Source organism: Panthera onca, chromosome B2, assembly GCF_046562875.1.
Source record: "Panthera onca isolate mPanOnc1 chromosome B2, mPanOnc1 haplotype 2, whole genome shotgun sequence".
Lineage (NCBI taxonomy): Eukaryota > Metazoa > Chordata > Mammalia > Carnivora > Felidae > Panthera > Panthera onca.
In genome coordinates this window covers 103,984,528-104,011,946 of record NC_138343.1, presented here as the reverse complement: position 1 = coordinate 104,011,946, position 27,419 = coordinate 103,984,528, and the positions used below count along the sequence as shown (strand labels likewise).

At 38.5% G+C, this 27,419-nt stretch overlaps 1 protein-coding gene across 1 annotated transcript in view; it reads left to right on the top strand.

Moving 5' to 3' along the window:
- FRK (fyn related Src family tyrosine kinase) overlaps positions 1 to 27,419 on the top strand; it is a 107,905-nt gene that overhangs the window by 62,242 nt on the left and 18,244 nt on the right. The window contains exons 3-4 of the mRNA XM_060616447.2: positions 24,740 to 24,903; positions 26,579 to 26,747. Of these exons, the coding sequence (XP_060472430.1) occupies positions 24,740 to 24,903; positions 26,579 to 26,747 (333 nt within the window). The remainder of the gene's footprint in view (positions 1 to 24,739; positions 24,904 to 26,578; positions 26,748 to 27,419) is intronic.

Below are 27,419 nucleotides of genomic sequence, written 5' to 3'. Positions count from 1 at the left end.
TGAGTCTGTGACCCACAGGCCTTCTAATTCTTTCTCTTTTCCACTTGTCTTGAGCATTTGCTTCCAGTTTATACTTCAGGGAAATAATAACTAAATAAATGCTTGCATCTCAAGGCTGCCTGATTCTTAAATCAAATTAAGCATGTAATCAATTTCTTCTAGTTACTCTTAAGTGACAAAAAAGTATTTGAAAAAATCCTGTAGAATTAAGCCCAACCAATGTATTTCATATGGTGTTTATACAAACAAAGACTTCTGTCTACAGTGCTGAAGGCTATACCTCTGCCTTTATTTTAAAACCAAAACACGATGCCGGCTTCTATTGTCTGCTTATACTCTTTACAACATTGGGTCATTGGAGGGCTTTCAGTCAAAGCCCCTTGCTTTGGGGCTTTGCTCCCTCTTGTGGCACATCAGGAAATAACATGTCATTATGGAAACAATACAAGAGATTTTTGTTTTGTTTTGTTTTTAGTTTTCAAGACTCATTAATTTATAGGGTGGGAAAGAATACCTGATTTTAGTTGAAAACAAGTTTACAATTTTAAAATATCTTTAGCAATCTATGCTATAAATGAAAACACCCCCGACTGGCAATAATTTTACTTTATTAATTTCAAAAAATTGACCAAGGTTTAAATTTTCTTAATGATTCAGGTATCCAGTTACTATGTGGTGATAGTTACACAAAATGTGTTCATGATGTAATAAGTGAATGAAATAAATACAATCCAATTTAATAAGTTAGTAGCTTTAATTTTAAACTACACATTTAAAATGATATATGTATTTTAGCTACTTTATAACTATTTATCAGCATCACATCAATCATGAAGTCATTTCTAATGCATTTGAGAAACGTGCTTTGCATTAAGTTGTTAGAAATTTTGGCACAGGAGCTACAATCTGAGAAAGTATTCTGTTGTCTTAAAAGCCTATGCATGGCAGGTACTAAATTTATTTTCCTATTTGTGTTAGTGGGGCAGAGACTTTCTTAAATCCCTTCTCTCTGCAGAGTTAGCTCCTTATCACCTGCAGATGCTGTTAAAAATATTTTTCTGGAAGTTAAATATGGAAGAGGCAAAAATGTAAAGGGAGAAAAACAAAAATTATATTCCTATTATTATATAATTTTAGTAAGCATCATTTTCTGTATATCTCTTCTGTGTATAATCCTGAACAAAATGATGACCCAGGCCTTCAGGAACTTTTCATTCATTCATTCATTCATTCATTCATTCATTCATTCAATACTTACTTAATGCCCACTGTGTGCATTTAGTATTCAGAAGGCTGAGCTACAAGGCAAACAAGATTGTCTCTGCCCTCATGAAGCATACATTCTAGTTGGCAGTGGAAGGGAGATGCGGAAAGATATCTATATATTTGTTGTGTTACTCTGGTTTCTATAAGAGGAAGCAAACAGTTGAAATCAAGGAAAACACTTTGTTTTCCTATACAGAATAATGATGGATTGGAGTAGAAATGAAAATTGCCTTCTAACACTGACAATTTGAAAGAAATATGGAAGCATAATTTTACACTAAGAATATCTAGGCTGGGAAGATGAGGTCATCAGAGCTTCAGTTGGATTCTCCCATTAAAGGTATTACGGTTTATGATTATGAGCTCTCTAGCCTGGTTGTTTGGTTTGGGTTCTTCCTCTTATACCGGGTGGCTTTTGGCAAATCACTCAGCCTCTCTGTGCCTCTGTTCCTTGTTCAGCAAAACGGAAATTAAAAATAGCATCTACCTCTTGGTGGTGTCCTTTGGATTAGATGAGTTACTACAATACATGTAAGGTACTTAAGACACTGCCTGGTACCAGGCAAGCAATATATATATCTGCCATTGTCGTTAGCATTCAAACCTAAGCAATAATGAGCCTTCAGACTATTTAGCATGTTGTGATATAACAACAGGACCATGAAAGTATGCTAATTGCTAGGTGGGATGGACCTAAGAAGACACTAGTTTTGCTCTCATCTCTTTGAAATTTGCAGTGTAGTTTCAGCATTTTGTTTTGTTAGCTTTGGTAATTTAGGTTGTAAAAAGCAAGGATTAGGTGTGATAATGGAGCTGCTATCAGGGTGGGAGGGATGCCCAGTGAACAGGGCAGAGCCTCAAAAGTCAAGCACATTTATCATCACATATGACCACGTATAACCCACCATGTTGCCCTGAATGGGCCTTTGTCACAATGATCAACCTCCAGAATTCTTAGGTTCCATCTGTTTAAATTTGGGTTTTAGTTTTTCTCTTTCAGAAGGTAGAAATCATCATTTTTCTCCACCACATTCCAATGTTGTGATGACTATATGTATTTCTGTAAAGTCCCTTGCTAGAATAGTAGAGTTAGAATTCGGACAGGAAAGGATTTTCAGATCATCCAGTCAAAATACGCATTGTACAATTGAAGGGATTAGACGACCAGTAGGGTAAGTTACTGGTCCAAGGCAACACAAGTTGGTGTGAGGGTGGCTAGCTACAAAATTGGATCTTTTGACATCTTTTAAATATTGTTCAGAAATCATGCTGCTTTCTTTAAAATGTCTTCTGTTAGTCAGTTTTTGTCCCTAAACTCAGTGGTTTACTCATTTGCGAGAGGGTTGTTGGTGGGTGAGGCTCTGTCAGAGGTACCAGACCTGGGTTCAACTCCATGTATCTTTCATTCTGGGACTCAGGCCGAGGGAGCAGGGGCAGTCTGGGTATGACACTCTCAGGGTGGAGAGCAGAAAATGGGGTGGAGCAAAGAAGAGGAGGGCAAACTATTCAGACTGTTTAAAGCTTCTGCTAGGAAGTGCCATATGTTGTGTTTGCCCCCACTCCAAAGGAATCACATAGCTGCATCCTAAGCCAGTGTGATGGGGAAGTATGTTGCACCTATTGGAAGCCATTGCAAGGGCCAAGAGAGAATGATTCATTGACATGCCTCGTATCAATAAATGCAGCCTAAAGGCTCGAGATCCAGTAGAAGAGGTACAGTGTAAATATTGAAGGCATTCAGGACAGCTTCCCTCCCCCTCACTGAGTGTGCCACTTTGGCATACGGATTATTTGAGCTGAAGGCACTTTAGACCCTGTGGGCTCAAGAGAAACTTTTGTCCCTCCTTTAAGCATACAGAAGAATCTAAATTAGGGCCTTTCCAGAATAAGGGTTATTAACAAAGACACATTTTATCTGAGTGACCCATCTGTATGGCAGGGCAAACATCTAATTACCAAACATCTGCTCTTCTTATCACCCTGTCAAATGCATTTCTTTCCTCTGCAATCCCAGACCCCAATCCCCTTCTCTTCAGTTCAGAATGACGTATGTACTTGATTTCGCTTGACTGTCTTTGGAATTTCCCTGTCTGTGTGGATTCCCCTCCCCATATGCATGCTTATTTTAAATTTGATTTTCTCCTGTTAATCTGTCTCATATCAACTTGATTCTTAGTCCAGCTAGAAGGACATTTGAGGGGACAGGAATTCTTGCTCCCCAACAATATACAGGAACAATAGTGTGGAATGAATTCAATAACAGAAGTGAGATACAAAGGGCCAAGGGAGCTGCTCTGCTTGCTTAGGCCAGAGGCTTAACGGAGTAGGAGATGCCTGGGCAGGGCCTTGAAACATGAATTTAGGTCTAATATATAAATAGAATAGCATTCTAGTTGGAGTTAACAGTTTGTGCAAATGCACAGACAGGAGCCAACATGGTTGGAGGGGGGCAGGGAGGAAAAAACAAACAAACAAAGGAACCAGCATGGTTGGGGAGGGTGGGGAGGAAAAAAAAGGAAACAGTATGGTGCATTCAGGAAACTATAGATACGTATTTAAACCTTGAAGATAGAGTGCAGCAGAAAGCTCTCCTGAGGCATTTGAACTTAGCAATAGGAAACACTTGAAGAGCTTTAAAAAGGAGAATGGCAAGTTCAGATTCAGGTTTTAGAAGGCTACTTGGGTGACTGTGGCAGTTGGACAGTGAGGCTGGAGACAGGGAGGGCAGTGTTGGAGCTTGCTCTAATAGTCCAGGAGAGAGAAATCGAGGGGCAGTCCACGAGGTGGTGGTGGTGGGTGCAATGCTCAGTCAGAGATGAGAAGTCAGGAAGAGAGGGGGTACAAGGGTAACCCCCACATCTCTAGTTTAACCATCTGGGTTTCAGGATGGCAGTACCATTCACTGAGACAGAGTATTCAAGCTGGGGTGGAAACTTGGGAAGCAAGATAATGGGAGTTAAAATTTTGACTTGGTACATTTGAGGTGCCTGAGGGATCTAGAAGGCAAGAGTGAAGGCAGCATTGCAGAGAGAGACTGGGAGTCACTGCATATTCATTATAGTCATTGGAAGCTGAATGTCTGCAGTAACATCAAGAACAAGTTGTGACAGGGGCGCCTGGGTGGCTCAGTCGGTTAAGCGGCCGACTTCGGCTCAGGTCATGATCTCGGGGTCCGTGACTTTGAGCCCCGCGTCGGGCTCTGTGCTGACAGCTCAGAGCCTGGAGCCTGTTTCAGATTCTGTGTCTCCCTCTCTCTGACCTTCCCCCGTTCATGCTCTGTCTCTCTCTGTCTCAAAAATGAACAAACGTTAAAAAAAAAATTAAAAGAACAAGTTGTGATAGATTATGCGATGTCCTGGGTCAGAGCAATGCCGAAGGAGCAGATGGAGGGGCAGAAGCCTGAGAAGCAGTAAAAATGAGAAATAATCATGGTATTAGATGGAGTGCAATGTTTCAAGGAGGGAATGTTCAAGCTATGTTTCCCTTTAAAAGATGTCAATTGCAGAAATAGGCCTTATCTGCAGCATTATCATCATCTCATGATTAAGAAGTAGCAACAAATTCACTTGCTTCCAGAGCAAGTAAAGTGAGCGTTGCCTTTCGAGAGCTGCCTGGCCATCAAGGGAGACAGTTGGTGTAAGGATCAGTTGGTGTAAGAGAGTGGCGTTCAGGGTTTTATCACCTGCTTCTGAATCATGGCACTAATATTTACCTGCTTTGTATCCAGGGGCAAATTACTTAATCTCTTCGTACACTTTAGTTTCTCCTCAGTAATGTGATGAAAATAATATCCATATCCCACAGGGTTGTTAGGAGGATTAAATAAAATATTACATAAAAAAAGCACTGAGCACACTGCTTGCTTAAGGCAGATGCTCAATAAAAATCCAATTGCTCTTTTTATTATGCACAAAAAGCGCTGCCTTTTGCACGGAAAGATGGAGGCATTGGCGCACCTGGCCCGGATCATGCGCTTTGAACTTTTTCTGGGAGTAGCGATGGATCATGCTGAGTGTTCACAGTTGTTCACCTGCTTCACCCCTGAGCTGGTGAGTCATTAGGAAGATGACTGACCAGCCTTCCAAGTGCAGCCTGTGACTAGGGGATGGTGTGTCTGTATTGTGGAGTGTTTACCTGAACGTGACCTGAAGTATGTATGCACCGAAGGATGACAAGTGCAATGTAACCAGACAGATCCTTGTGTAACTATCATCAAATACTTATCTGAAGTGCACAGCAGGCACATATCCTATATCCTGGGTCCTCATTCAGTATGAAGAAATTTCCAAGAATGAGAGCTATTGTCTCTTGGAAATGTGAAGGAATAATGAGCAAAGTACCAGTAGTTGTCATGCATATCTAAGCACCATGAAAAAAGTGGAAGGAGATCATATTCTGCTATGAGAATAAATAAATCAGCTAATACACAAGAAGTCCTTCCCATTTTCACAAGAAGATACAAATTGATTTCAGGGTATTTTAATTATCATTCACTACATTCCACAGTGACTTAGATGTTCACTCAGATTAATACATCTGCTACTTACTGAAAGCAGGGAGAAGAGGAGTTCTCCAGCATGGGGAAAGATTCCTGAGGGTTTTGAGAGAATTTTCACAAGGAAGGGAAGGAAAGATACCATTCAGAAACCTTTGAGATCTAAAACATTCTCCTGAGAAATTAGTAAATTACTACTCTGTTAAACAAACAAGCCAGGAAACAGGAAATAAGTGGTTGAAAGCTTTGCTGTTCTACTGTCATTTGCCGGCACCCCAGATGACTAGACTTGGCTTCCAGCCCTGCAAACAAGTAGCGATTTTATTTTGGAACCTTGGACTTTGCCCAATCAGTACAAGAGGGATTTAGACTAAATCAATTTTAAAATGTCTTGTCTTTCCCATATCACATTCTCTTTTTGTTGACAGACTAGTAGAATTTGCAAAGACTAGTCTAATACTGTTCTTTCTGAGGAGTCTTTTATTATTTATTTATTTATTTAAATTTAGTCTTGAGAGAGAGAGAAAGAGACAGAGTGCATGTGGGGGAGGGGCAGAGAGAGGGGGAGAGGCAGAATCCAAAGCAGGCTCCAGGCTCCGAGCTGTCAGCTCAGAGCCCCACGTGGGGTTTGAACCCATGAGCTGTGAGATCATGACCTGAGCTGAAGTCGGATGCTTAACCATTTAACCGACTGAGGTGCCCCTGAGGAGTTTTTTATAATTTGTAAAGGAGCTTCCAACTTCCCGTGATCAGAAAGCTAGAGAATTAGCCTATTCCATTGTTGGACAGTTTTTTTCCATTAGAAGTTCCTTCTTATGTTTAGTAGATGCACCATTTCATTTGATTATCATTTCATTTGTGCATGTTTGCTTCCTTCTACAAAAGGTTTTAGGTTGGCTTACACTACCAAAACACAGTGTCAAACACAGCAAAACATAAAAAAGACAAAACCAATGAAAAAGAACAGAGAAATAGAATTTGCTGAGCCTCTAATGGGAGATAATTATCACAGTTTAGAAGTCAGTTTAGCCACGGGTTTTCTGGCAGATAAGGCAAAAAGGGGAACACATTGTGTTTCTCACTGGCTTAATGTAGGAAGAGATGCATTATGATTTTAAGCATTAAGTTCAAAGAGAAATGAATTCACGGGGGTCTTTATATAAAGACTATCAAGTATCAGAATAGACAGTCTTGAGCTAAGTCTTGACTTACAGGGTTAATTCTTATATTGCCTCTCTAAAAAAGCTGGAAACATTATGTATGCATTTTTATTTTAAAGTCACTGTACCTTTATTTCCGTTGGTTTGGAAAACAGAGGGTGTAAAATACTCACAAATCTGGCAATCTTTTCATGTTGGCAAATTTAATCATCTTTTCCCATATGCAATTATGGTTTTCACAGGGACCTCAGTAGGGTTCCTTTAGCGCTAAAGGCCCCAGGATATGTAAGCTGCCAGATGTATCCTCCTGTTTGCAATTGTACTATTCTCTTAATTTTGTACCCCACTTATTTCCTTCGCACATTATGTTTCTTCTTGTTCCTTCATAATTTTTGTGATTATATTTTTAACTCTCAATTTTCAGAGCTATTACAATTTAGTAGTCATTTAGTGCTATAAACATGCTGCAGTGAGCATCCTTATACATATAGCTTTTCCTATTTTGGATGATTAACTGCATTTGGTTTCCCATATAAATGCTTTCGTTGAATTTCAGGTTGAAAATGGACCCCCATTAACGGACACTGTCAGAGCCACCCCTTTGCAATGTGTTGGTGTATTTATATTAAGAATGCTGCTGCTGTTGTTACTCATGACAGTTTCTGTGTTTTGTTTGTTTATTTGTTTCTCTTGTTTTGTTTGTTTGTTTTTTTCATCTTCTGTGTTTTCTTTGTGAGGACCAAATGAGAAATTTCTCATTTCGATTCCAGGAATGGTTGTGGTTTTTTTGGCTTTGTTTTTCTGTTTTTGTTTTTGAGTAACAGTTACTATTTTCTTCAGGGAATCAGGTAACTGAATTGTTTCCCTCATGGCTGTGAGCTGCCAGAAATGCAGAGTTGAATCTTTGGTGCGTATCTAGCAAACATGGATTGGAATGTGAAAAGCACCTCTTACATAAAGCATACCAACCTTGTTCCTAGAGTATCGTCCTTTCCTTCACCTTTTGTCCTATTTCCTTCATCCACTTATTCTTTTTTTTTTTAATTTTTTTTTAATTTTTTTTTTTCAACGTTTTTTATTTATTTTTGGGACAGAGAGAGACAGAGCATGAACGGGGGAGGGGCAGAGAGAGAGGGAGACACAGAATCGGAAACAGGCTCCAGGCTCCGAGCCATCGGCCCAGAGCCCGACGCGGGGCTCGAACTCACGGACCGCGAGATCGTGACCTGGCTGAAGTCGGACGCTTAACCGACTGCGCCACCCAGGCGCCCCTTCATCCACTTATTCTAAATTTTATTTTATTTTGATAATTTATGCAAGCCTTTGAGTCTTTCTGGAACAAAGCAGGGATACAGTTAAATACATGCATGTCAATATTTGGATTATTTCCTTAGGGTAAGTTTTGAAAAGTGGAAGCACTGGCTCACATGTCATATTAAATCTTACCCAGTGAAAGATTTTCTGTAGGAAACTGAGATAATATAATCCGAGCATGTAAATTCCTGGTGATCTATTGCAGATATAATATTGAGTGAGACATTAGAGTCCCGAGAGGAATAAAGAGTCGTTTCCTGGAGACTTTCTCTGCAATATCAGATGCTGCAAAAAGCCATTTTCACGTGAAACTGTGGGAGATACTTCCCAGTCATCTGGCAACATATTCAATGTTACAATTATGTACTACTAATTTAAAGAGATACTCATCTTTTTTTAATTTTTATTTTAGTTAGTTAGTTAGTTAGTTAGGTTTTTCAAGTAGGCTCCACGCGCAATGTGGGGCTTGAACACACAACCCTGAGCTCAAGAGCCATATGCTCTACCAACTGAGCCAGCCAGGCGCCCCCAGATATTCATCTTCTTAAGATGTGTAAACAATAAAATTAGTGTTCTGTTCTGAAAATTTAAGAGCCAGCTTTGAAAGGGAGTTTGGCTTACTTTTAGAAGGATCATAAGGGTCTTGTGGATAAGACCAACATTTTCCTCAAAAATGTCATAAGTATTTGGACAGACATACGGTTTAGGGTAACGGATTATATCGTCTTTGACTTACAAAGGTACCTAGTATTGGGGTGTATCTTCAAATAGCACTTGTAGTAAATTTTTCTGAGTCGGCTAATGAAGACATTTTCTTCATGGGTCTTCACTTAGCTCAACCTACCAGTTTAATAGACTTACTGACCAATGTCCACAGCACTCTGAAATATGCCTGGCTGGAAGGCAAAAGTCCTTGGGGACGCACTAGTTGAGTCATATGCGTAAAAAGTAGTTCCATTTATTCCCTTTGGTTGTATTGTGTGTGTTTTATTTTCCGAGAAAAGAAGATAACAACTCTTCTGCATGATACTTTTTAAAATCTTTTTAGATGTACTTTCTCCTTTCAAAACTGTTCATACTGGGATCCTACTGTATCTGCTGTAGAACAAAATAGAGTGCACAATGAGTGTGTGTCTTGAATTCTGTTTTAATAGGGATACGATATAATAAGTCAATTGAATGTTATTTACTTATTGGTGTAGACCAATGTCAGCATGATCTCTGAGGCAATGGTATAGGAGGAGTTATTGTGATTATCTTCATAATAGTTTTGAAAAGTACTAATAAGCAGGAGTTTGCAAGTACGGGAACTCTCTCACACAGATTTAATAACAATTTCTTCACTTAATATGTTTGGTGGTCACTGTGTAACATAATCATTATTGTGCAAGGAGTGGAAAATTTTACTTTCTAAGTGGCTCTCTTTTGTTGACAAAGCTATTTGATAGTACTGATATTCTAATATAGTACTCACAAATTGCACATTTAGATATATCTATCATCCCTTGTGAATAATGACACTCAAACGGTCCCTGTGGGGGTCTATAGATAAGATCATTATTCTCATTTTCTAGATAAGGAAACTGAAATGAAATTCCTTGCCTAAGGTCAAAGAACAAATCACTGGTGGAATAAGATTAGGGCAGTGAGTTCTTGATTTTCAATCCTTTGTTCAATCAACTAAGTCATATTGTTTTACTCAGTATGGGAACAGATTATTATCAGTCAAGAGGAATAAGGCTGTGCCCAGATGATGCCAGAAGATCAGCTGAAAAATGAAAATCTGCTCAATCAACCATTTGTTTGCCTGTTAAGATGCCAAACTACTCATTTTACTGGTATTTTTCACTGGGCTTCTAGGTTGTCTTCGTGTGTTGCAGACAGTCTCTAACTTCACGTTCATATTGCATTCTGAAGCTCATTTCTGGAGGTTGTGTCTTTTAAAAAACCTAATTTTGGAATATCTTGGATTTCATAATGATGTAATATGTACTGAATCATGTGTTAGTGGTGTGGTAAAACGGGGACAGAACTCCTTGAAAGTGCTTTTAGATGAAAGCTTGCAGCACTGCTTTGTGTAGCAGCAAACACTTTTCTACCATCAGAGGCCCTATCAACTAGGATCTCGCCATTAGGAGAAAGCTGGACTTCTGTATCTGCCATCCACCACTTAGAAAAGCATTTTAGGGCGCTTGGGTGATTCACCTGGTTAAGCATCGCTCTTGATTTCAGCTCAGACCATGATCTCACGGTTTGTTAGTTCGAGCCCCACATCCAGCTCTGCACTGACAGCACAGAACCTGCTTGCGATTCTTTCTCCTCTCTCTCTGCCCCTCCCCTGCTGGTTCTCTCTCTCTCTCTCTCTCTCTCTCTCTCTCTCTCTCTCTCTCTCCTTCTCTCTCTCTCTCTCTCAAAGTAAATAATCTTAAAAAAAAAAAAAGAAACGCATTTGAGTCTGGCAAATAGGACTGAAATCATAAGATTCCATCTATATCACACATATTCCCCCACAATTAGTTACTCTGGATGTGAAGGTGGCCAAATAATCATGTGACCTATGCCACAGTCCTTACAGAAGTTAGTGGGAAGAAAGAGTTGAATTCTTTCAACATTCAACAATCCTTTAGTCTGCTCCTCCTACATGCTTACCTACATCTCTGCAATATATCCTAATTCTTGGACATGTTCTGGTAGATTAATCTGTTGACAGGTGAAACATTTTCCCCTAGGTCAAACAGCGTACATGAGAGTCAAGATGTAAACTCAGGATGCCTGGCCTTTTAGCTAAATTCATTCAGTCATGATGCTCCTGAGTTTGTTGATTGATGGCTTCATTATATTTTATAGTTAGCCTTATGGTTTTTGCAGATGAACTACTTAGAATGCTTAACTAGTCTGAACTCCGTCATTCACAGTAAGAATGGCACAAACATTATCATTCACTTATAGTCTCTGGAATTTGAAATAGGTTTGGCTCAATAATAAAGATCACAGCAAACCAGAAAAAGAATAGAAAATTCATTTCTCCCTAGTTCTGAGACCCTGTGAATTCAATCTTTATTGGAAATGATGACTTGGGGCTCACCTAACACATTAAAACCACTTTTAAAAAACAATCATATATTTTGGATTTGATTACTCAAAAATACAATATGAAAAGTGCCTTCATCCAGACTAAAATGTATTGAATTTTTCTGATGTAGCTTCTGTGGTCTAATTTTTAAATCAGGTATATTATATATATATTCATAACCATATATATATGTATATATATGTATATATATATATATATACACATATATATATATATACACACATATATATACATATATATATGTGTGTATATATATATATATATATGGTCTCTTAGTCTTATTTAGGTTGAAAACTTGAATGAACCTTATATAAATATCCATTCTGGATATGGGGGATGGAACAGTTATTTCTGTGTTATGTACAAAAAAAATGGATATAAATATGAATGTCTGTCCTCTAACAGTATGTATATTCTGGGGCCAAGTGTGTTTTCCTCCCTTTAAAAAGACAATTCCAGGGAAGTCTTATCTTGAAATATTTGTATAATTACCTATTTAATTTTGCAGCAGACATTTCAGAAGCTTATATTTCACTTCAAATTCAAGAGTTAGTGAATCATTTTTCGTTCATTTAGCAGATGTTTATGTTAGTTGTTCCTCTGTGCCAAGCTCTGGTTAGGTTTTGGATCAAAACGGCAGAGTCCCTGCCATCATGGATCTATTCTAAATAAATACTATCACGATTAAACAAGGTGATTAGAGGGATCTGGGAGAGGTACATTCAATAGGGTCGGGGGACAAAGGTGGTTCTGAGGATTTAAACTGAGATCTGAAGGAAGAGGTGGGCTACAAGAAGATTAGTAGGAAAAGCATCCAAGGTGGTGTTAAGGGCTCTGAGGTGAGAATTACTTGTTTTATCAAAGGGCTACAAAAAGTAATGGGAATTCAAGGAGAGAAATCAAGGAGAATGGGAATTCAAGGAGAGAAATCAACAGTCAGATATGTTTGATCACTAAGGTGGAAACAATTGGAAATTTGGAGATTTCTTAAAGCCAGCTTTTTTATTTTAATGATGGAAAAACCGAGGCCAGGTAAGATTGAGGTGTTTTTGGTCATTTTCAAGTTCAATTGTGACCTGGGTCTCCCATCTCCCAATTTATTGCTTTTTCTTTTTTCTTTTTTAAAATATTTTTATTTTATTATTTTTAAAATTTATTTATTTTTTTACATTTATTTATTTTTGAGAAACAGAATGAGACAAAGCGTGAGCAGGAGAGGGGCAGAGAGAGAAGGAGACACAGAACCAGAAGCAGCCTCCAGGCTCTGAGCAAGCGGTCAGCACAGAGCCTGACGCAGGGCTCAAACCCACAGACTGTGAGATCATGACCTGAGCCGAAGTCGGACGCTCAACCGACTGAGTCACCCAGGTGCCCCAAAATATTTTTTAAAGTTTATTTATTTTTGAGAGAGAGAGAGAGAGAGAGAAAATAGGGGAAGGGCAGAGAGAGAGGGAGACAGAGGATCTGAAGCAGGCTCTGTGCTGATAGCGGAGAGCCCGACATGGTTCTCGAACTCCTGAACCATGAGATCATGACCTGAGTTGAAGTCGGATGCTTAACTAACTAAGCCACCCAGGCGCCCCTCTATTGCTTTTTCTATTAAACAAAATTACTTTTGTTGTGTTGGATCTCTCAAGTATTGGCTTTTACAGCTTCGAGTTGAAACCTTTACAGAGTTGGCAAACATTTATTTAGGCTTTCTTTATAATCAATAACAATTGCCAAACACATAGCAATCGTTGTCATTTGCATCCTTATTAAGAAAATCACAAGGAGTACTTTAACTCTTCAGTTATTTATTGACTTTAGCCTCTAGCTTGGAGATCTTTTAGATTTTTTGTTGTGCATTAAGAAGAAATTCCTGTTTACGTTTAATTTCCACATAGTCCACTTCAGTTTGAAACTAGATATTGTCTGTCTTGTTCAGAAGAGGGGAATTTTTTTATTGCTTCCAATCATTTCCCGTTATAGACCTATTGGCTTGCTAGAGGTCTCAGCTATAATTTGTGTACTTTTCTTTTTGATAAATGGCAAAGCTTGAATTTTTGAGGCCAATCATTTATATAAATTTCAGGTATGCTTTATATTTAGCTACCCTTCTACTTCTAATATTTTTATTACTTTGTGGAGAAATGAATTGGACAAATATTGTTGACAGCTCTCTTTGAGTTTTTTTGTTAACCTTTTAATCCATTAATAAGAATTGTTATGAGCCTTGCTCTATATCCTAATAAAACCCTTCTACTTGGTGATGATTATACAGGGTAACTAACATTGTCCCAAGAGTCATGTTCAGTGGGAATGGTAACTTGACAGAGCAGAGGGTACAAGAATGTGTCGCAGAAACTTCAAAAATTGAAATGGAAGAAAACTTACGTGGCTTTGGGAGGACCTAAATGTACTCTGTATTACAAAAAAAAAAAAACTAAAACTACAAGATTTTTGTATATGCAGATGACAGGATTCTTTTTCAGTTTTATTGAAGAAAAATTGACAAAACTGTAAGATATTTATTAAAGTGAACAATATGATGATTTGATATACATATACTTTGTGAAAGGATTACTCCCACTGAGTTAATTAATACATCCATCACCTCACATATTTACCTTTTCTGGTTTTGCAAGAGAACGTTGAAGTTCTACTGTCCCAGCAAATTTCAATTACACAATGCAGTGTTATCAATTATATTGACCACGTCATACTTTGGATCCTCACACTTTATTTATCTTATAACTAAAAGTCTGTACCCTTTACCAACCTCTTCCCTATTTCTCCCTATCCCCCAGTTCCTGGCAACCATTTTTCTCCTCTTTGTTTCTATGAGTTCAACTTTAAAAAAAAATTTCCACATGTTGAGTGTGACCATTCAGTATTTGTCTTTCTCTGTTTGGCTTATTTCACTTAGCACATGCCCTCCAGGTTCATCCATGTTGTTGCAAATGACAGGATTTCCTTCTTTTTTAATGCTGTATACATTTTCTTTATCCATTCATTTGTCAATGCATTTAGGTTGTTTCCATACCTTGTCTATTGTGAATAATGCTGCAGTGAACATTGAGATAATGATTGTGTTTCTTTTGGATATATACCCAGAAGTGGGATTGATGGATCATAGGGTAGTTCTATTTTTAATTTCTTGAGGAAACTCCATAGTGGATGCACCATTTAACATTCCCACCAACAGTGCACAACACAAGAGTTCTCTTTCTCCACACCCCCCAGTGTTTATTATCTCTTATCTTTTGGATAGTAGCATTCTAACAGGTGAGAGGTGATGTCTCATTGTCATTTTGATCTGTATTTTCCTGATGATTCATGATGCTGAACACCTTTTCTGGTACCTGTTAGCCATTTTTTTTTTAAATAGTTTTTTTTTTTTAAATGTTTGTTTATTTTTGAGAGAGACAGAGAGACAGAATGCAAGCAATGGAGGTGCAGAGAGAGAGGGAGACACAGAATCTGAAGCAGGCTCCATGCTCTGAGCTGCCAGCGCAGAGCCTGATGCAGGGCTTGAACTCATGGACCACGAGATCATGACCTGAGCTGAAGTCAGAGGCTTAACCAACTGAGCCACCCAGGGACCCCTGTTTGTCTTTTTTTTTTTTTTTTTTTTTTTTTTTTTTGGATAAATGTCTGTGCAGGTCCTTTGCCCATTTTTAAACTGGCTTTGTTTTGTTGTGATGTGGCTTTGTAAGAATTCATTATGCATTCTGAATATGTAGTTTGCAAATATTTTTCCTGTTTTATAGGCTACCTTTTAATTTTGTTATTAATTTCCTTTTCTCTACAGCTTTTTAGTTTGATATAGTCCCACTTGTTTATTTATGCTTTTGTTGCCTTGCTTTTGGTGACAAATCCAAAAAATCATCACCAAGACTGATGCCAACAAGGCTACCCTGTATGTTTTCTTCTAGTTTTATGGTGTCTGGTCTTACATTCAAGTCTTTCAGCCATTTTTGAATTAATTTTTGCTGTGGTGTAAGGTAGGGGTCCAGTTTCATTCTTTGCATGTGCCTGTTCATTTTCCTAGCATCATTTATTAAAGAGAACTTTCCTCATTGTATATTTTTGGCTTCTTTGTCTGTCATAAGCTAGTTGACCATTTCTGCATGGGTTTACTTCTGGGCTCTCTTTTCTGTTTCATGGATCCTTGTGTCTATTTTTATGCAAATGCCATACTGTTTTGATTGCCATAGCCTTGTAGTATAGTTAGAAATCAGGAATTGTGCTCCAGTGCACATGGAATGTTCTCCAGAATAGACCATATACTGGGACACAAATCAGCCCTAAGTAAGTACAAAAAGACTGAGATCCTACCGTGCATATTTTCAGACCACAATGCTATGAAACTCAAAATCAGCCACAAGAAAAAATTTGGAAAGGTAACAAATACTTGGAGACTGAAGAACATCCTACTAAAGGATGAATGGGCTAACCAAGCAGTTAAAGAGGAAATTAAAAAGTATATGGAAGTCAATGAAAATGGTAACATCACAACCCAAAACCTCTCGGATACAGCAAAGGTGGTCATAAGAGGAAAGTATATAGCAATCCAGGCCTTCCTAAAGAAGGAAGAAAGATCTCAGATACACAACCTAACCTTACGCCTTAAGGAGCTGGAAAAAGAACAGCAAATAAAATCCAAAACCAGCAGAAGACAGGAAATAATAAAGATTAGAGCAGAAATTAATGCTATTGAAACCAAAAACAAAACAAAACAAAACAAAACAAAAAAACAATAGAACAGATCAATGAAACCAGAAGCTGGTTCTTTGAAAGAATTAACAAAATTGATAAACCCGTAGTCCGTTTGATCAAAAAGAAAAAGTTAAGGACCCAAATAAATAAAATCAAGAATGAAAGAGGAGAGATCACAACCAACACAGCAGAAATACAAACAATAATAAGAGAATATTATGAGCAATTATATGCCCATAAAATGGGCAATCTGGAAGAAATGGACAAATTCCTAGAAACATATACACTACCAAAACTGAAACAGGAAGAAATAGAAAATTTGAACAGACCCATAACCAGTAAGGAAATCAAATTAGTAATCAACAATCTGCCAAAAAACAAGAGTCCAGGGCCAGATGGCTTTCCAGGGGAATTCTACCAAACATTTAAGGAAACGTTCACACCTATTCTCTCGAAGGTGTTCCAAAAAACAGAAATGGAAGGAAAACTTCCAAACTCTTTCTATGAAGCCAGCATTACCTTGATTCCAAAACCAGACAGAGACCCCACTAAAAAGGAGAACTATAGGGGCCTGGGTGGCTCAGTCAGTTAAGCGTCTGACTTCGGCTCAGGTCATGATCTCATGGTTTGTGAGTTCGAGCCCCGCGTCGGGCTCTGTGCTGACAGCTCAGAGCCTGGAGCCTGCTTCGGATTCTGTATCTCCCTCTCTCTCTGCTCCTCCCTTGTTCATGCTCTGGCTCCCTCTCTCTCAAAAACAAATAAACATTTAAAAAAAAAAAAAAAGGAAAACTATAGACCAATTTCCCTGATGAGCATGGATGCAAAAATCCTCAACAAGATATTAGCCAACCAGCTCCAACAATACATTAAAAAAATTATTCACCATGACCAAGTGGGATTTATACCTGGGATGCAGGGCTGGTTCAATATCCGCAAAACAATTAACGTGATTCATCACATCAATAAAAGAAAGGACAAGAACCAAATGATCCTCTCAATAGATGCAGAGAAAGCATTTGACAAAATACAGCATCCTTTCTTGATAAAAACCCTCAAGAAAGTAGGGATAGAAGGATCATACCTCGAGATCATAAAAGCCATATATGAACGACCCAATGCTAATATCATCCTCAATGGGGAAAAACTGAGAGCTTTCCCCCTAAGGTCAGGAAGAAGACAGGGATGTCCACTCTTGCCACTGTTATTCAACAGAGTATTGGAAGTCTTAGCCTCTGCAATCAGACAACACAAAGAAATAAAAGGCATCCAAATCGGCCAGGATGAGGTCAGACTTTCACTCTTCAAAGATGACATGATACTCTATATGGAAAACCCAAAAGATTCCACCAAAAAACTGCTAGAATTGATTCATGAATTCAGCAAAGTTGCAGGATATAAAATCAATGCACAGAAATCGGTTGCATTCCTATACACCAACAATGAAGCGACAGAAAGAGAAATCAAGGAATCGATCCCATTTACAGTTGCACCAAAACCCATCAAATACCTAGGAATAAATCTAACCAAAGAGGTGAAAAATCTATATGCTGAAAACTATAGAAAGCTTATGAAAGAAATTGAAGAAGACACACAAAAAAATGGAAAAAGGTTCCATGCTCCTGGATAGGAAGAACAAATATTGTTAAAATGTCGATACTACCCAGGGCGCCTGGGTGGCTCACTCAGTTGGTTGGATGTCCAGCTTTGGCTCAGGTCATGATCTCGCGGTTCGTGGGTTCCAGCCCCATATAGGGCTCAGTGCTGGCAGCTCAGAGCCTGGAGCCTGCTTCAGATTCTGTGTCTCCCTCTCTCTCTGTCCCTCCCCTGCTCATGCTCTGTCTCTCTCGGTCTCAAAAATAAATAAAAGATTTAAAAAAAAATGTCAATACTACCCAAAGCAATCTACATATATTCAATGCAATCCCTATCAAAATAACACCAGCATTCTTCACAGAGCTAGAACAAATAATCCTAAAATTTGTATGGAAACAGAAAAGACCCTGAAAAGCCAAAGCAATCTTGAAAAAGAAAACCAAAGCAGGAGGCATCATAATCCCAGACTTCAAGCTATACTACAAAGCTGTAATCATTAGGACAGTATGGTGCTGGCACAAGAACAGACACTCAGATCAATGGAACAGAATAGAGAACCCAGAAGTGGACCCACAAATGTATGGCCAACTAATCTTTGACAAAGCAGCAAAGAATATCCAATCGAATAAAGACAGTCTCTTCAGCAAGTGGTGCTGGCAAAATTGGACAGTGACATGCAGAAGAATGAACCTGGACCACTTTCTTACACCAGACGCAAAAATAAACTCAAAATGGATGAAAGAAGCCATCGAAATCCTCGAGGAGAAAGCAGGCAAAAACCTCTTTGATCTTAGCCACAGCAAGTTCTTACTCAACACGTCTCCGAAGGCAAGGGAAACAAAAGCAAAAATGAACTACTATTTTACTCATCAAAATAAAAAGCTTCTGCACAGCGAGGGAAACAATCAGCAAAACTGAAAGGCAACCGACAGAATGGGAGAAGATATTTGCAAATGACATATGAGATAAAGGGTTAGTATCCAAAATCTATAAAGAATTTATCAAACTCAACACCCGAAAAACAAATAATCCAGTGAAGAAATAGGCAAAAGACACGAATAGACACTTCTCCAAAGAAGACATCCAGGTGGCCAACTGACACATGAAAAAATGCTTAACTTCACTCATCATCAGGGAAATACAAATCAAAACCATAATGAGATACCACCTTACACCTGTCAGAATGGCTAACATTAACAACTCAGGCAACAACAGATGTTGGCGAGGATGCGGAGAAAGAGGGTCTCTTTTGCATTGTTGGTGGGAATGCAAACTGGTGCAGCCACTCTGGAAAACAGTATGGAGGTTCTTCAAAAAATTAGAAATAGAACTACCCTACGACCCAGCAATTGTACTACTAGGCATTTATCCAAGGGATACAGGTGTGCTGTTTCGAAGGGACACATGCACCCCCATGTTTATAGCAGCACTATCAACAAAAGCCAAAGTATGCAAAGAGCCCAAATGTCCATCGATAGATGAATGGATAAAGAAGAAGTGGTATATATATACAATGGAGTATTAGTCGGCAATCAAAAAGAATGAAATCTTGCCATTTGCAACTATGTGGATGGAACTGGAAGGTATTATGCTAAGTGAAATTAGTCAGTCAGACAAAGACAAAAATCATTTGACTTCACTCATATAAGGACTTTAAGAGACAAAACAGATTAACATAAGGGAAGGGAAACAAAAATAATATAAAAACAGGGAGGGGAACAAAACTGAAGAGACTCATAAATATGGAGAACAAACTGAGGGTTACTGGAGGGGTCGTGGGAGGGCTAAATGGGCTAAATGTGTAAGGGGCACTAAGGAATCTACTCCTGAAGTCATTGTTGCACTATATGCTAACTAACTTGGATGTAAATTTTAAAAAATAAAATATAAAATAAAATAGAAAAGAATGTTATATTAAAAAAAAAAGAAATCAGGAAGTGTGATGAGTCCAGCTTTGTTCTTTCTCAATTGCTTCGGCTATTCAGGGTTTTTTATGGTTCCCTACAAATTTTAGGATTGTGTGTTCTATTTCTGAAAAATGCAGCTGGAATTTTGATAGGGATTGCATTGAATCTGTGGAAGACTTTGGGTAGTATGGACATTTTAATAGTATTAATTCTTCCAATCCATGAGCATGAAATATCCTTCCACTTATGTGTATGTTCAAATTTCGTCATCAATATTTTACAGTTTTTGGAGTACAGATCTTTCACCTTCTTGGTTAAATTTATTTCTAAGTAGTTTATTCTTGCTGATGCCATTGTAAACGGGATTTTTATTTTATGTTATTTATTTATTTATTAACATTTATTTATTGTTGAGAGACAGAGAGAGACAGAGTGCAAGCGGGGAAGGGGCAGAGAAAGAGGGACACAGAATCCAAAGCAGGCTTCAGGCTCTGAGCTGTCAGCACAGAGTCCGAAGCGGGGCTCGAACCCATGAACTGTGAGATCATGGACCTGAGCTGAAGTTGGACACTTAACCAAGTGAACTACCGAGGTGCCCCAGGGGATTTTTATTTTAATTTCTCTTTTTGATAGTTTATTATCAGTGTATAGAAAAACAACAGGTTTTTTTTTTTTTTTTTATATTGACTTGTATCTTGCATCTGTACTATAGTTGTTCATTAGTTCTAACAATTTTTTGGTGGACTCTTCAGATTTGTTATATGTAATACTAACATAACAGATGACATGATTTTACGGTCATGAACTGGATGTGTCTTATTTGACAACTAGATCTACTATCTGAAACTCTCCAGTTATAAGGAATCTTAGAATCACAAGTCCCCATGTTTGAATCCTGGCAATATCACTACTTGCTTTTACGAGTTACAAAACAGGCCTATTAATGTCTACCTTGTATGGCTATTATGAGGATAAAAAGAGATAATGTACTATAGTGCTTAGCATAGCATTTGGTTCAATGGATGTGAGTATTACAGAATGCTAGATGGAATTTTTGACTGTAGCTATGAAGATACAATGGAAGTAAAATCCAATGCCAAATCACCGTACCCAGAGTTTACCAAGAAGTTGGTCAAAGACAGGTATTGCAGCTATTGGATCCTTCAGCTTGTTAGTGATCTTAAAAGGGTGCTAATAGTAAGAGGGAGGAATGCTTTGATCAAGGCATTTTGCTTTTGGAAAAAGCTATGAGTCCCTCTGATCTTCCCAGGGAGATGAGTGGAACCCCAAACCTAGCGAGAAGTCCACTGTGAGAGTTTATTCTCTGCTCTCTCCAGTTGGTCAGATACAACACTCGAGCCTGACTTCAATGGCTGACTAGGCTAAAGCAGCCTGTAGTAGTAGGATGGAGGTGCCACATGGCATCAGTCAGTCCCCAGCAACTGTCGGGGTAAAGGATGTGTGAGTGTTATCTTAGACCATAAGTGGACCTTGTACATGAGCAAAAGTGCCAGGGAGCTGTAGATAAATGGTCTGGAGGAGTTTTGGGTTCTGCTCAAGAGGACTTCTGCCAGAAAATGAGGGGGGACCTGTAAGCGTTGGAGTGGAGGGTAAACTGCTAAAGAAGCAGAAGCTGAAAAGCAATTAGGGCAGAGGTGGCTTAGCAGACACCTGCATCTTAGGAGGGAGGGGGCTACATAAGTGTTCTTGACAGAAGAATCAGCTTGAACGTCTGCCAGGCTGAGAGTTGAAGCTGATTTAGACTCTGCCAGTCCAATAAGAACTTCCTCATTCTTTATCTCCTCCTCTCTATGCTCTTACCCTAGATACTCAAATCCTGGCTGGCAAGGCCATGAGGAAAGAACACCTGTAGGCAGAGAAAGAAAGACAGCCACCCACACCTACCTTTCCCACTGCTGCCTTTCAGCCTGATGTACACCTGAACAGACAGATTAGCTATTAAACTGAATAGCAGAGTGTTTTGATTAATATCTTGGACTGGGCAATCTAAGCTTGAGTTGAGACTGCATTTGTGATTTTAAGTGAAAGCTGAACCTATAATTAAGTGTGATCAGAAAAGCTCTGTTGGAGCTTTCATCTAGGTGCAGGGAACTGTCTTTCTTATTCAATATTATTCAAAAAGCATTGAACAAAAGATATTATTGCATTATTAGTTGTGCTTGTGTGGTGTGTTGGTTACATTATTAGTATTGTTGATGTAATAGAAAGGCTACCTTCAAATTCAGCATCACACACTCAAAAAAATTTTCATTTATGTTTGATATTCCTCTGTATCTTTCTGGCTTATAACCTATATTCTTATATCAAAAATTAACTCAGTTATTTAGGAGGACATTTTGTAACCAGGTTTTTCACAATGCTTATCAGAAAGTTATTTTGCTTAAAATTAGTGTTCTTTGAATACTTTACTGAGAAAATTTGATATCCAAAATGAGAATTAGGTAGCATTTACCTTAAAAACTTTCTAGACTGAAATAATTCAGCATGTGCCATGAAGTAGCACTTTGGGGACTTGATGTTCTATTTGTCCATGAACTAGAGCAAATAACCATTAAAAAATTCTTTAAAAATTTTTTTGTGTGTTTATTCATTTTTGAGAGAGAGAGAGAGAGAGCAAGAGAGAGCATGAGTGGGGGAGGAGCAGAAAGAGAGGGAGACAATCTGAAGCAAGCTCCAGGCTCTGGGCTGTCAGCACAGAGCCCGATGTGGGGCTTGAACTCACGAACTGTGAGATCATGACCTGAGCCGAAGTCAGACACTTAACCGACTGAGCCACCCAGGTGCCCCTAAAATAATTTTAAATTGATGTATGACATGTGTAATAAAAATACACAATTTATAAAAGTTTGGTTTGATGAGCATTTATGAGGTGAACACATGCATGTAAACCAGCATCCAGTCAAGAAAGAGAACTTACCAACATTCCAGTCTGACTCCTAATATCAATAGTTTTGCTAGTTTTTAAATAAGGGAACTATATTTTTGTGTTTGTGAGATTCATTCATGTAGATGTGTGTATTTATGGTTTGTTTATTTATAAATCTGCATAGGATTCCCTGGACAAACATAAAATAATTTATTAGTCTATTCTATGGTTGATGGACATTTGGATTGTTTCCAGGTTTAGACTCTTAGAAATAATACTGCTAAAAGCATTCTTATACATGTGTTTTGGTATATGTATTGTACATTTTGTTGGTTATATGTTGGAGTGGAATTACTAAACTATAGGTATGACTGTGTTCAGTTTTAGTAGAGCATGACGGTTTTCTAAAGTGATTGTAAAAATTACACTTCTATCATCTGTGTGTGAGAGTTCCATTTACTCGACTTCCTTGGCAACGTGTGATATTGTCTGTTTTTTTTTTTGAGCTATTGTGATGTGCGCCAATTCTCTTGTGAGAAAAACTTTGCCCTAGTCATTGGCATGCCCTCAGTAAACTTCCAAACTAGGATTGAGCTGTTTTCTTAGTCTTCTTTTCTTTCAAGAGAGCATTGCTCTAGCATGATCCATTATTAAAGTATAATTTTTATATTTAGCAAGGAATTAAGAATATCTGTATCCTGGTAAATGCTGCTCAATACTTACCAATAACTTGGCTAAGTGAAAGAATAGCTTATGAAATGTATTAGTCAATATTTTTGAATGCAAGTGCAAAAACTAGTTTAAGTAAAAAAGTTTTAAGTAAAGTTTAAGTAAAAAATTTACTAGTTTAAGTAAAAAAGGTGACTGAGTCTTCAAGCTGAAAAGCCAGTGTGATTGGCTCCAGGGTCTAAGCTTCACTTTCTTTTTTTTTTTTTTTTTTTTAATGTTTTTTTTTTCAACGTTTTTTATTTATTTTTGGGACAGAGAGAGACAGAGCATGAACGGGGGAGGGGCAGAGAGAGAGGGAGACACAGAATCGGAAGCAGGCTCCAGGCTCCGAGCCATCAGCCCAGAGCCCGACGCGGGGCTCGAACTCACGGACCGCGAGATCGTGACCTGGCTGAAGTCGGACGCTTAACCGACTGCGCCACCCAGGCGCCCCTAAGTTTCACTTTCCATATCAAGGAAAGAACTTCCCAGGCAAAGCTTTCTCCCTGCCTGGGGCAAGATTTTGCCTGTAGGTCCAATCTCCTAGCAGTTAAACAGAAACAAAACCAAAACAACAATCATAACAACTTCTTCCTGTTTTCCTGCAGCTCTGTAGCACAAGTCCTGGAATTGAGTCTTCTTGGCTCTGATTGTACGTTCCTTGGCTCAAGGTTGGCAATGATAATCTCTGGACCACATGCTCTCAGAGGAGCAACGATTCTCTGAAAAAAATTGGGGTGCTATTACAAGAAGAAGGGAGAATTGTTGGTGGCAGGCAAAAGCAAGAAATCTGCTATAGTCAGATGATTTGAAAAAGGGTATGCAATCCGTTCATTCCACTGGCTGTTACGAGACTTGCCCTTGGATCAAGCAATAGTGCTGGGATGTTGTATACATGGATTGCATTATTTTGGGCCCTGTAGAATAGCTTTTATTGAACTGTGCTTGGACATTCTGTTATCACCCTGCATTAAGAGACAGAATAATAAGCGACCCTGCAGAATTCCTGATGCTATTGTCGGATAGTCCTGAGGACACCGTTTTATTCTATTTCAGTGTCCCCTTCATAGGATCTCATGGGAGAAAATTCTCCCTGGTCTCTGTGCCAGGAAGAGTTGAACTATTTTTAAACAACTTTTGTGATTTTATCTTATGAATGCTGTGATTTCTGAAACTGACAATATTTCCCTCTTTGCATTGCCAGAATGATAGAGTCAAATTTTTTTTTATAAGTGGGACTTGAACTCACGACCCCAAGATCAGGAAACACATGCTCTACTGACCGAGTCAGGCAGGAACCCTTAGAATGATAAAGTCAATTTTATGGCTTGTTTTAATCAAGTTCAATAGGCCTCAAAGCCTAGATTTTTAGTGGTGACCTCACTCCGTTATTTTTATCTTCTATTTCCTTTAATGTGGTTTCCCATTTCTTTTCCCTTTTTATTTTGCTATATATCCTTTATAAACTTTCTGAAGTCTTTTCTGAAACAAAGTTGAGAAATGAACAGAATTTATGAAAATTTTATTCCATGCATTGAAACTATCACCACAAAGTAAGTAGATTTGCTTGGTTTTGGCAAGAAGTATATTAATAGGACTTATTTTGGGTTCCAGTTTTAGATGAAGGGATTGTGAAACACTACAGGATCAGAAGACTGGATGAAGGGGGGTTTTTCCTTACCCAGAGAAGAATCTTTTCAACACTGAATGAATTTGTGAACCATTACACCAAGACAAGGGATGGCCTGTGTGTCCAGCTGGGAAAACCATGCTTAAAGGTAAAATGCTTCCAAGCTGTGTTGATTTTGAGGTTAACTCTTTCCCTTCAGATACTGGAGTATTAGTCATGTGATATGTCCGTTCAGGAAAAAAAAAGTCATTTGATTACCTACGGCATGGATAGAGAAACCATGGCCTATGAGCCAATACTGTCCCACACTTACATTTTAAATATTAAGTTTTACTGGAACATAAGCATGCTTATTTATTTAAAAATTGCCTTTGATTTTTCTCTGTATGAACAGCATTTAATAGTTGCAACAGAAACCTTATGGCCCACAAAGACCTAAATATTTACTATCTCGTTCTTTTCAGAAAAAGTTTGCCAACTCCTGACCTTAGGCACTCATTGAAGCCAGAAAATATTCATCCTTTGCTCCAAGAAATTAATCTGGTATCTTGACACTGGAGCACTTACTCATATGGCTGGAGGGAAAAAAAGTGCTGGAATATAATTCTTATTTAGCTCTGTCTTCAAGGATATCAATATGAAATTGCTAGGCTCATTATCTGGCTGAAATATCTATATAGAAATATCATTTAAGTAACTGTTATAATAGTTTGGCCAGGCCGAACAACATTTATAGAGTTTATTAAGTCTATCAGTATTCAATTATTGCATGTTTTACCTAAGTTGATTTAAAGTTATGTAGTGGACTTACATGGTAGGGGGGCAAAACCTCAGCTCCTCGTCTGAGTTCAGGTCTCATGTACTGTCCATGGGACAGCCAGCCCTATGGTTTATGCCTGGATGTCCACTGAAAGCTTCCTGGTGATGCCTGACCAAAATATTATGGACAATTAGAAGCTGAAGACTTTTGTCCAGTATGTAGGGAATTCATTGACTTAAATCCTGCCCAGTGAACATGCAACTTTGGTGTAAGTATTACATGTTGGATAGAATAGGTATGAATGACCCCACAAGAATGGTTAAGCTCATGCTAAGAATAGCTTACCTGATACAAAAGTATGGCTTAGAAAATACTCTGTTTAACCAATATTGTTGAAAAGTGTTCACAAAGAAGCATAAATGACCTTCTGTGTACTCAAAATGCTAATGACTTGGCGGAGGGGCTAAGAATTTCCTCTGGTAGATAGTAGATTATGAACTCTTGGAGGGCAGGGGTCTTGCCTACTTTGTTTACAGAATGGCACTTTGTTGGTGCTTGAAAAATTATTATTTATTAAATGAACAAGTACATGAATGAACGAACAAATAAATAAATGAATTCAAAATAAGATGAAAAATTTAATTATGCAAAAATATATGATACATATGGTAAACGCTATAGGCCAAAGAATTTGGGAAGTAATTGTGGATGAGGTGGAACTTCAAATGGGTCTTAACATTGGGAGGATTTAGCTTGGCAGAGGAAGGTAAAGAGGCAGAGGAAGACCATGCCAGACTCAGGCAGGCATGGCATTGGGTGTGGGGTGGGGCAGATGGACAGCAAGGTGCCTCATGTAGCAAGATTTAGGGAGGAGATCAGCTCAAAGAGGTAATGATACAGATTCTGCCATAATTGCTTTCCATTTTAAAGTAATTAGAATAAAATTTACAATATTTTGGTTTTAAAAATGGTTTCTCTTTTTAAAAGTGCTTAGACTATTATTTTCAACCAAAAAATTGTTAAATCTTTTTCTTATAGTTTTTCTAATTATTCTGTGAAACAGGTACAAGTACCAGCACCTTTTGATTTGTCTTACAAAACCGTGGACCAGTGGGAGATAGACCGCAACTCCATACAGCTTCTGAAGCGATTAGGATCTGGTCAGTTTGGTGAAGTATGGGAAGGCCTATGGAACAACACCACTCCAGTAGCAGTAAAAACATTAAAACCAGGTATGAGAATGAGAATGTCAAAGGTTAAATGGCATATGTTAATTAAAAAAATTATTTTGAAGTTTATTCATTTTGAGAGAGACAGAGACAGTGTGAGTGGGGGAGAGAGAGAGGGAGAGAGAATCCCAAGCAGGCTCTGTGCTAACAGCACAGAGCTTGATGTGAGGTTCGAACTCACAAACTGTGAGATCATGACCTGAGCCGAAACCAAGAGTCAGATGCTTAACCGACTAAGCTACCCAGATGCCCTAGCATTTGTTAATTTTTATAAGCTCAACTTGCCACTGTGAATGTCTGCAAGGTCACAGGACAGCCAATGCAGGCACCAAGCAAGTACTGTAATCATGTTTTCTGGCCCAGGTGACCATAAAGCATAACATGCTTCAGATTCTAAAGGCAAGAGCATGTGCCTGGAATCAGCTAAGTCTTAAAATATCCCCAGTGCAAGATTTCAACCAGGCATCTTTTCTCTGGAGTTAGGATTGTCCCTCTCCACATTTTTTCCTAGCCTTCGTTAAAAATGCTAACTTTAGGGGTGCCTGAGTGCCTCAGTTGCTTAAGTGTCCAACTCTTGATTTTAGTTCAGGTCATGATCTCACGGTTCTCGAGCCCCGCATCGGGCTCATGCTGACAGTGCAGAACCTGCTTAAAATTCTCTCTCCCTCTCTCTCT